The following is an 11,738-nucleotide window of genomic DNA, read 5'->3' on the forward strand; positions in this document are numbered from 1 at the left end:
AGTTTCCCGGTTTTCCTCCGCTCGTGTTGCAGTTTTCCCTCGCTTTTTCGCCTTTCACGTGGTCGGGGCTATTTGTCACAGATCTGCTGCAATTTATCGCTCTCGCTTGCTCCGAATAATGGCGGCGTCCACACGGGTTACCCTTTCGTGCTCCATAAACAAGCGTGGAGCTGCAGCTCCCGTCGCCTCCCTGTCCACCGAACGTAGTTACCTTCTCCTCTTGAAAACTCTGGTTTTGCACCAGATGCAGATGGGTGTCTCTGTGTGGGCAGTGGAATCTGAAATCTGGAGCTGGGCACTGGGTACTGCGGAGCTGGCAACTTGGCCAAACGTGCTCGGCATTGATTTTGGGAAAATTTCAGCCAGACCTTGGTTCGCTTATTTATGATTGCCTTAATTCGTTTCCGTGGGCGGCGCCTTTGTGTGCAACTTGTAATTGCCCTTTTCTTAAAATCTCCGGAATTGAATCTGACTGTATTAACTTTGCTTTCTGTCTCTTCTCTACTTGCAGGTATGAAAACAGTGTGAAGACATAGAAACTATCTCAAGATAATATAAAATACTATTTGACCAAGCAATCAACATTTACGTAAGTACTTAGTACAGATACGTAAACGATGCTAAGATACCTCTTATCTGTTGGATACATTTTCATTTGTTATGCCATCTCAAGTACTTTAAATAATAGGAAAAACTGTAGAGTACTGCAATTTACTGAAAAAGTTCATTAGAAAATCAGGGAGGACTATAGCTTAATGAGGGCGTAACAAGTTGGCCAACAATAACCATATACAGGCCACAGATAAGGGAAAATGGGTGGAAAAATTGTAACTGCAATGAAATTAAGTGTCAAAATGTTCGGAGTTGTAAAGCCCTGCCACAGCCACGCCCATCTGGAGCTCCACCACTTCCTGGTCGCAAGTGGAGCAATTTATTTAAGAGTCATGAGAGGGAAAAAATGTACATTTACATGACAATCAGGAGGGGCGGCAATTGAAGTCCAGCTGAAAAAAAAGACACTCACCCAGTTGAGAGCATGTCCGTGTAGATGTTGTCACTGGAATTCCCTTGTGGTAGGTCGGATCCTGTGATGTTTCCGTATGCATTGAACACTTTACTGTCTGCCAGGTGACCACCACGTGTCCAATGAATCTGCACAAAGAAACCTAGGGGGCAATGAATGCTTAAGCCCCATAAATTATGCATGTCCTGTATGTCTTAATTTAAATAAGTGCCAGGTTCAAAGGATATTCTATAAGTGCAGAAAGCAAGCAGCTTATTTGGTATAAATTCTTTTATTCTATTCTAAAGACTATAAATACATTTTGGATTAGGTCTGCATACCACATAGACATAAAGGATAACGAGGACTCTTCTCGAGCTAGTGTTAGTGCATTCGTGTTTCGACTCTTTTCATAATATTATCCCTGCTGTTGAAGCACTCTGCTGCTTAAACTTAATATCATTCAGGCCGTGGGCGAAGTGAAAGGAAACTGAATTTATGTGGGTGACGTGTAGTTCTGGAATAAGCTGCCCGATGTGCCCCATCCGCCGGCCCCACTTCGAACTCTTTTTCTTTCAGCGGAATCACCTCCGCCGAATATGAGTCGCTTGGCTTAGTAACTTGGCAACATGGCCGCACTTGGCTGGCATCTCGTAGCCACTCGAGCTTCTTTCACTTTACGCTTTCTTGGCTTTAGTTGCAGCCCAAAAGTCACTTTGAATCGCACAGTCAGCGAGGCATAATGACGGCGATAAGTCATTAAGTAGCTCAACGCTCAACGCGCCACAGCGTTCACTTCAGATGACGTCGTTAAGAGGTAGTGCAAAGTCAATAGATCTTGGATAGAGGAGGTTTTATGGGGGCGGCAATGCTCTATTCATATTATTCAAGAGTTCCACTCTGTTTTCATTGGAAACTGAGGGCGCAAGTGCCCCTGGGTATATGCATTCTAAACCAGGGCAGAGGAAGTTGCCAAGGAGACGTTGTGGAACTTTTCAAGAAAGCAATAAAAAAGATGCAAGCGGTTTCTAGTTAATTGAAACTCAAGCTTCACTTGTACGCAAGCGAATATTTTGCCAGATTCCCAACGAACAAGAAAACAACAAATCAAAGTGAACACACAAGTATTTGTTTCTTAAAATATCAAGCTTGCAAAGCAACTTACTGGCTGGAAAAGTGTGTGAAAAATACGTTGCATGAAGTCCTCTAATAAAACTTAGTTCAATGCTGTAAAAGGGTTTAAATGTGTTGCCTATACCTTTTAAAATCTTAAAGGTCTGCCTAACCGATTGCGATGCATAAATCATTTCACTTCATTTCATTTCACTTAGGTTTCAATCTTTTTGTCCGTGCGCCCCATTTTAATTAAAAGTTTCTAGTGACTCACATAAATTCCAATCAAGATTTTAGTGTTCCCCATTGATTTTACTTTGCCCAGGAGCAGTTCCCAGGCGTGCGAAATTCAATTAGATCAGAAGTCAATCAACTGCAAGAGGGTGGTCGAAATCACGTTAAAGGACGTTCGTTGTGTATGCATTTGGAATTTGTAAAGAATTGTTGCTGTAATTGCACAAGTTTCGGGTAATTAGATTGATAATCGACTAAATTACTGACAGGCATACTGTGGCTGATCAATGAGTAATTAGAGAATGTTATTAAAGCCACATGTCCTTTCTATTTTGGGCTTTCTATTGTCATTTAACATATCAAACATATCGCCTCGTATGTTTCCTTTCCCCAACCAACTTCTCCAGCCAACTCTACCACCACCATCATCATCACCATCACCATCAGGAGCTTACATGGTTATATGGATTTCTGTGGTTGCCTATCAAAGGCATAGCCCCAAGGCTTCATGTCAAATGCACGAACGCAATAAATTTCATACTTCAGTCAGCTGAAAAACAATGGAAGCTTGAGCATACTCAGTTGCACAGTGTCCAAAAAGACATTTCTAAGCCCAAGGCTTAAAATATTTATACAAAGCATTTAGCATTGATATGATTAATAAATTTAAAAAAAATTTAAAAGTTTTGTTTATAAGTGTATTTTAGGTCCTGATCTTATAATATCTTGTTCTCGATTTTGATATATTGTTATGGGAATCTGTCAAGATGTACAATATTATAGATTTTGCCCAAAATAACGTTTTTATTAAGCAAAAAAGTTGCAGAAACCTAAATAAATAACTGGTATACATATCTTATGATCCCAAGTAATAATCCTTATCAAATTTTGTTCGATTTTTAAAATTTAATTTTTTGCAAAAATTTTCATTTTTTATAAGGGGTTACATCATTAAAATTTGCAAAAAATTGACAAAAATTAAACTTTTCATACGTGACTGCCAATCGATTGGAAATGTGATTACGAGTCCAAGGAGGTACAACGCTCCTGATTTGGACCATAAAATCGATTATTATGGTCAAAATACTGATATTTGGCCAAACAATAGTACTACTATAACAAATTTATTACCATAACATGGTCAAAAAGCTTCACACACATACAAAAAATTATGTTTTGCGTAGCTAATGATCCCAAGTTATGATCCTTATCAAATTTTGGTCGATTTTTAAAATTTAATTTTTTGCAAAAATTTTAAATTTTGCAAAAAATTGACCAAAATTAAACTTGTCAGGCGTGAATGGCAATCGATTGGAAATGTGATTACGAGTCCATGGAGGTACAACACTCCTGATTTGGCCCATAAAATCGATTGTTATGGTCAAAATACTGATATTTTGCCAAACAATAGTACTACTATAACTAATTTATAACCATAACAAGGTTATCTAAAAAATATACTGGTTTGCATAGCTAATGATCCCAAGTAATGATCCTTATTAAATATCAATCGATCATCATTAAAATTTGCAAAAAATTGACAAAAATTAAACTTGTCAGGCGTAAATGCCAATCGATTGGAAAAGTGATTACGAGTCCAGGAAGGTACCCTTGATTTGGCCCATAAAATCGATTGTTTTGGGCAAAATACTGTTTTTTTGGTCGAAAAATCATAACTTCGTCAAAAAGTGTATAATGCCACAGTAGAAGATGCAAACCAACTACTACTATATGATTCTGGCCGCTACTAATTTCGTCACAACGCAAACAGTCTACATAGTCGTTAAAATTTTATGAATCGCACGGGCACAACGTTTTCTTTTGACACTGTGCCTCATTTCGTCCCTATTCACTGCTAGTAACTCCATAGTTTTAGCGGTTTGTTTGCCGAGACCTTCAGACAACTTCCTGTCATATGTGTGGATAGGTTCGGTACGAACGTGCATATATCCATGGCAAATGCACAAAAGCCGTCCCTTAGTTTGTTATTAATGAAGTTTCCAAGAGGCTTTTGCACCTAGCCTCTTTCAACTATGTCAGTTTCTGAGGCGAAGGACTCACCAAACGGAAAACCAATGCGAACAGCAGATAGTTAAAATGTTCCCCTGTTACGCCTCAGACCGCCCACTTGGCCTCCTCTAATTCGATTCTCTTCTGGCAACCTCCTGACTTCCAACTCCCGACTCCCAGCTCCAAACTCCCAGCTCACAACCCCGTTTCTTTGCTGTCAACTGCTACTCTGTGCCTTTCTCTTTTGCCACTCTACTTGGCCGCATCCCAGTTGACTTTGATTGACATTTGCTGTTGTTTGCATTTGCCGGAACAATTTGAGCGTTTTTTTTGTTTTTTTGTTTTATTGCTAGTACTTCGCCATGATTTCATTTCGCATTTTGGGTGGCCCATTGGCTGGGTTTTGACCCAGTTGCGGATCGCAGAGCGCATTATCCTTGGGATTCGTTTGATTTGACTCGTTAGTCACGCAATTTCGAACTTTGTTTGGAAGTCATGTAGAGCGATGGATAGTAGTTGGGTCTTTAGTTGGTGTAAGTCAAGTTCAAGGTCTGATTTCTATGGTTAAACTGTTACATTATCTGTAATGACATGACATTGATGAAAATACGGCATATTGCAGCAATGGAATTGGTATCTAATGGCCAATTAAGCCACAATAAGCACTGAGTTGATTTATGTGGCGCTATAGAAGCGTTTAATGGCAAATAATAATCGTTAAATCTAATATAAGATACCAAACTCCCCTAAACTTATCTAGAAACTTTCAATTTATGATAGTATCACTTTCTTTCCCAAGCTACTTACCCAAGTTTTCAGCTCTTTGGTTGCCCAACTTTTCTGTGGCCGAAAATGGACACCCCTTGACCCCAATTAAAACCCTGCTAAATCTCCAGTTATACATTAAAATAATGCATTTTACGAGGTTAAGTAGCGTCAACATGACCTAATTGCCTGTTGAAAGTTGCTTTCCGTTCTCTGATGGCATCTATTATTTAAATTATTACATTCCAAAAGGAAGGGGGCGGGTGAAAAGCCATGCACTTGCATTCTAAAATCAGTTTAGTTTATTTTCTAGCTTTTCCCCCCTTTTCAATGGAACGCATTTTCCGAGCTGACTGCATACGAAGTCATCGTTTTTAGCGCTTTGCATGTTTTTCCGACTTTTTCCCAGTTTTCTGTTTGTGTTCTCGGTTGCAACACAAGAATTTTGCGGCACTGGGGGCACTATTTTTGCATATTTTCGACTGGGCATAAACTAAAATTACTAGCTGGCTCTGATAAATGGGCCAAGTACGATGGGGTTGGTTGGGAGTTCTAGCTCGCTCCTTCATGTGACTGCTGTTTTGCGATTGTTGGGCAATTGTTAAATCGATAAATTTACTCCACTTCTTATTCGCGTTTTTTCCCTAAAAACGTCATAGTCAGTAGCGCTATTTTTGTTTTGCCTCTTGTTGCTTCCGCTGTTGTGGCATTGCCGCTCTATATTTCACTTTATTTTTGGGGCACTAATGTCGGGCATTGGAGTATTTATGTGGCTTAGCTTACTGTTGTAGGGATTCTTATTTGTTTTGGGGATTATTGTGGTTCTTAAATCCAAAATATAATCAAATTACGCGCGTAGTCTTGTCTGCTTCTATATTTTACTTTTGCCTTGTCACCATAATTTGTTTAAGAATCTCTTGAACTATTGCTATGAGTTTCAATAATTAAATATTTGGACAGTCTTAATTTATCCCTGAGAGCTTAATATACTCAAGTGCTCTCTTTTTTTGTATTTTGATTTTATTTAAATATTTTTTTTTTGCCATAGTAATTTCTTTTTTTTTTTCTCTGCGCCGTTTCCCTTTTTTCGTTTCGTTCTCGACAGTTTTTTAACCCGCACGCGACAATTATGCATATTTTTATAAATAAACACTCAGACAAGCGAGCACACACACACAAACGCCAGCATATATTTACAGGCCTTTTGGCCAACGGAGCGTATGCGTAATAATTTTTCAGCGCTAGCGAAGTGGCCAGGGCGGAAAATTCAGACCAGCGTACCGCAATGGCAAGCATACATAAATGTAAACAAATTCCTGAAAGCACTCTTCGCTTGAAAAATAAAAAATTACTACTTTTATAAAGGCAGCAGCAAAAGAAGTTAAAACGGCCTAATTGTTAAAGTTGTTGGTTTTATTGCGTAGATTCTGGTGAAAAAGGCCAAGGGAAAGCTAAAGCTGTTGGCCTTTTCTTTCATAGATCTTTTCAACTCGATCGCTGCAATAACTCCAAGTCCATTGCAGTGGAAAGCCTTTCCCATTTTCCGCTCTCCCAGCATTTGACTTTCCCAGTTGCCATTAATCAACATTATCAGCTTATGTCAGGCCTAAGCTGGCGAACCTCGGAAAATAATTACCCAGTACTTAGTGCGACTATGAATGAGTTTATGAGTTTATAAGGCGAGACATCTGCACACGCATGAGAACCCAACCCGAATGCCAAGCCATCCGAATGGTACTTGGCCATGCCAGTAGTGGGACATTGTATCTACGATGTGGTTTCCCGGTTTGCCAGAGCTGTGGCCCAATCGCTTTGTGGGTCAGCCAGCCAGCAAGCCACTGGGGAGCACATCGGCATGGGTCTATTAATATATGGAAATCTGTGTCGCCGCCGCCTGACTAATGGTGCAAGTTGTTGCGAAAAGTTCACCTGGCCGGCATTTTGGGGTTCAAGGCCTCGAGCAACACGTGAGCGACTCTTACTTTTGTTCGCCGCTTCCCGGTAAAAGTTATGTAAATAGTTGTGTATCGGTTCGATCGAATCGGTAATATGCTGGCCTATGGTCGTGTGGTGCCCGTGCCCATTATATTGGTTAATCGCTCGAGGTTCTCCTCGGCCCAGTGTGACCCCGAATTGGTCAACAAAAGAGCAACTAACTGTGAACGAATCTATCCATCATGTGTGCCACATAGCAGCTCATTTTTGTGTCCATTTCTATTGGATTGTCCGTGTATTGATTGCTCCTCTCCCGTATAATTTTGCGTATATTTCTTTTGCAAATTTTTCGGCTTTTGATCGTTGAAAGTGTGTCAGAATGCCGCACAGCTGCCGCAGTCCGATTGAAATAAAAACACAAAGTATAAAGTCACTAAAAAGTCTAAGGCAGTGAGTCAGAAGTGGTGGAGATGCTTAGAAGCTTTTTGTTTTGGAGGCCAATGAGTTGCCAAAAGCCAGAGTCAGTGGGTCAAAGTGGCGACGAATGGCATGCGAATCGAGGTGGCTTCTGCCATCCAAAATTAATATGTCCGCAATGCTGTTTTTCCAATTATTTTATGTGTTTCAGAAACAATTTTTTTCAGGGCTAAATGCATTTAACAAGCATTTAATGCCTGCAAGCCATTCGGCCAACTTGAGTTATGGCCAGCAAGTGCTGAAAAATTCCATAAAAAACGGACACCAGAGCATTTAGTAGAAATCCCAAGAGTCGACATATCCAATTAACAGCTGAGCCGAAAAACCATAAAATATACGGAATTATTTTTCAGTCAAAATTTATAGTTTATTCAAATGTAATATATAAAATATACTCTACGCACTTTCTCGGTTGCCTCCAATGTCAAAAACTTTTGAAAGCACACTTGAGAATTCCTCGACAGGCCATTTGGATCAACGATTTTGGTTTATGCAAAAACATTATGCATATTTATAGCCACAAGTGGCTCTTTTTTTCACAATTACACAATAATACAAACGAAAAGAAAACATCTCGAATTACTCAGCCAAAACGAAAGTGAAATTCATGTCGGCCTTCAACAGTTTTGTATTGTGTTTTTATTTTTGGGTCCAAACATAAGTGCACTTTATCATAAATTATTCAACTTAAAAGGTTACAAAAGACTTGGTTAGCGATCTCGGAAAACGCATATTTTATAAAATAAACATTGAAACTGATTACGAACTATTTCTACGAAGTGCAAGGGTTTCTATATATAGAAGCATTTTAAATAAAAGAAATATTTGAGTTTGCATATCTGCGAATTTATCAATTCATATTTAACTTCAAAGTTTGAACTAATTCGGTTCAAGCCCTTTATCTTTAAACAATTGGGTTGGTTTTTTCACCATTTAAATGAATTCAGCATATATCACGTTCAATTGATTTTCCTCGTTTTTTTGAATAAATTTAATGTTTTGGATTTTTTACAATCCGAATACAATTTCCATTGTCTTTTTCGGTTTTTGGCTTTGGAAAAGTTTTCGTTATTGATATTTTTGCAGCTGTTGCGGTTGCCGGCAGCCAAGCACAGTGAACCCTTTTCGCAGATGGAGGAGATACAGTAAAGCTCTGCCCAAACGACCAATATTTGTTATTGTTTCTGCTATTATTTCATGCATTCCCTCTCGAAAACTTTACAACAACGGCAGCTGTTGGAAATTCAATTTAATTTGTTCGACAGAAACTGGTACTTAAATTTACGTACCAAAACATACATATACGACTTATTTATCGACTAGAACTCAAATTTAATTTTCTGTTTTGAAACAATCCAATGCGATTTATGTGGTATATAACTTTGGGGATTCATTTCTATTTATCGCACTTTGTGCTGACGACATTTAAACCTATAAATAGGCTGTATGCACATACATTCATACATATATATGCCACAATTTGCATGCAGTTGCAGCTTTGGATGTTTACATTGTCTCAGTTCGCCACAAACTCATTAGCATTGTGGTTAAGTGGGTGTTGAAGCTCCATGGTGATGCCCCAGCATGTGGTTATATCTCCGATGTTGATGATGCGCTTATATGGCATTAGGTTTTTACTACAAAGAACTGAGAGCTAATTAGGCCGCGAATGTTTTTGAGCTGGTTTGCAATGGGAAAGATGTGCAAAATTTGCTTCCAATTACAAATTTCTTCAAAAAAGAGGGAAACTGGTTTTTCATTGCCTGCTGCTGCTACGGTGTGTATCGATTTGAGTTTCCCTTTAATTTCCCAATCGCCCCCTATTGACACCGAAAACACAGTTTCCGCTTATGCCATTTTATCAACTTTTTGTTGTTTCCGCTTTGGCAAAACATTTTCGTAAAATAAATTAGCATTCGCAATGAGTGCTGAGCTGCGAGGATGGGAGTGGAGCCGAAACAGGGCTACATTTAAGTGTCGTAATTAAAAACAATTTTCAGTTGTTCGATGGATTGCCATGGAGTTCAGACCGAAACCAACTCGTGCCGTGCTCCATGAAAATTCTAACTATAATGCTTCATTATAGAAGTTTTAAACCGCTTTAATTGAAAGCCAATTCCAGGCTGGTTCCCTCCCTCCCATTGTTGTGCCAAAATGAACTTCACGGCTCGGCGCTCAACTATTACGCCAGCAATTACATATCATTCATCACATATATATTATATGTACATATATAGACATTCATATGATAATCTCGGTTTGAGTATTCTAACAAGTTTCACCTCCCACCCGCAGTCTCTCCAGCGTGCGGATCGTGCTGCTGGTGCGGGATCCACGAGGTACGATGCAGTCGCGGCGACATCGAGTGTGGTGCGGAGGCAACGAGGACTGCGAAGATCCACGACTGGTGTGCCAGGATCTGCGGGATGACTACAAGACAGCGGAGGTGCTGTTGCTAAAATATCCGTCTCGTTTTAGGTAAGTTATCACATTTCATGTTCAAATTTTGAATATAACAATTTCTTTGTCTTCCAGGACTGTTCGTTATGAGGACCTATCCTTGAGCCCCAGTGAGATGACCCAGGATATCTTGCAGTTCTATGGCTTGCCATTTGATCCTGCAGTGGAGGAGTTTCTGGACACGCACACCAAGGTCAATATTGGAGGTGTCAGTTCCACATATCGAGATTCCAGATCAGCACCATTCCATTGGATGCAGGATCTCAAGCCGGAAGAGGTAGCGTATTCATTATAAGATTCTTTTATTTAGAGTTTAGTTAACTTATAATCGTACTATCCCATTTTAGATCAAGCAAATCCAGGATGTCTGCACTGAAGCGATGGACTTGTGGGGCTATCGCCGCATCGAGAACTTCAACAACTTCTCCACCACCCAGCAGACCTTCGATCCGATTGTGATGCCGCCACCGTTCACGTGAAGCGCTCCTAGTGCTGGCCGATCGTTTACGATAACTGATATGGATAACTAATTCTTCTACTTGGTACATTTTGTTGTGATATCGTCGTGTTGAGCGAGCAAAAAGAAATATGAAAAGAACGTAAGCAGGCAGCGAGATATAGAGCGATTGGATGGAGCAACTGGGTGCATTGTGCATTGTGAAAACTCATTCATGGCGGGCACATTTTTGCTACACACGCAGACACACTTAACTGAGCAATAGTTCATAATATATGTAAACTGAATATACAATATGAAATGCATAATTTTAGTAATTGGCGAATTTTTGTGTAGAGAGTAAAGCGGTACGAAAACCAGTCGAATATCAGATTTAGATTTAGGCCTAGAACTTAAGCAAACAATAACTGAAAACTTAGTCTAAATAGGGCTGCGTATAGTGGAATGTTTACTTGGCTTTTTGATGTAAATTATTTAGGCAAACAACTTTTGTAATTCGGCTTAACAATGAAATCCAGTGATTTAGCATATAACAACCAAAACGTATCACAGAGATATTAATAAAACACAACGTTTGAAATTAATCGAGATGCAATTATACAACAATGTTTGGCAAACCAAAAACTGTGCAATATTATAAAATTGGAAAAACAATTAAATTACCCTAGTATCAATTTAGACACAGATTTTCTAAAGAAAATGAAAATTATAAAAATGTATTAAGAAGAGCAATGGGCACTCAATTCCTACTCATAAGTTTCTTTAGGCATAAATTATTTGTATGGTTATTTAGTTGTAATTGTAATTAAATTGTACTATACTTTATGTCCTTATTATATAAATGAGTTATGTTCGTTTTCTTTTTCCGAAACAAAGCCCAGTTCATCAATAGTACGTTAAAGAGTAAATGGATGTTTAATAAACAAAAGAATCCAGCAATATTTGCATAATTACACTTATTAAGCAAGATACCAACTGAATAAACAATGAATTATAAAAATAATAATTTCTTGTTTTTCTAAAATGTGGCTGAATCTGTGGATCAACTCGACTAGATAGCCGTTGCAAGGAGTCCAGAAGGATTTAAGCATCAGGATATACGGCGAAATAGGAGCATAGTTTTAGGAATCAGAAAACATGTAGAATACATGTAAAAAAAGTTGTATGTTGTCTGTGTAAAAACAGCAAGGGCGCCATCTGGAGTTCGTGTCATAAACTTATACTTTAATGCTTATTCTACAGAATGATTTTTACATTGTCACTTTTCTTTTTATTTGTACATAA

At 38.8% G+C, this 11,738-nt stretch overlaps 1 protein-coding gene across 1 annotated transcript in view; it reads left to right on the top strand.

Annotated features, from left to right (window-relative positions):
* Positions 1-11,393, top strand: part of LOC6611398 (carbohydrate sulfotransferase 4) — a 32,562-nt gene extending 21,169 nt beyond the window's left edge. The window contains exons 2-4 of the mRNA XM_032713990.1: positions 9,833-10,015; positions 10,073-10,274; positions 10,345-11,393. Coding sequence (XP_032569881.1) covers positions 9,833-10,015; positions 10,073-10,274; positions 10,345-10,476 — 517 coding nt within the window. The 3' untranslated portion in view covers positions 10,477-11,393. The remainder of the gene's footprint in view (positions 1-9,832; positions 10,016-10,072; positions 10,275-10,344) is intronic.
* Positions 11,394-11,738: the final 345 nt, after the last annotated feature.

Source organism: Drosophila sechellia, chromosome 2L (assembly GCF_004382195.2).
Source record: "Drosophila sechellia strain sech25 chromosome 2L, ASM438219v1, whole genome shotgun sequence".
Classification (NCBI taxonomy): domain Eukaryota; kingdom Metazoa; phylum Arthropoda; class Insecta; order Diptera; family Drosophilidae; genus Drosophila; species Drosophila sechellia.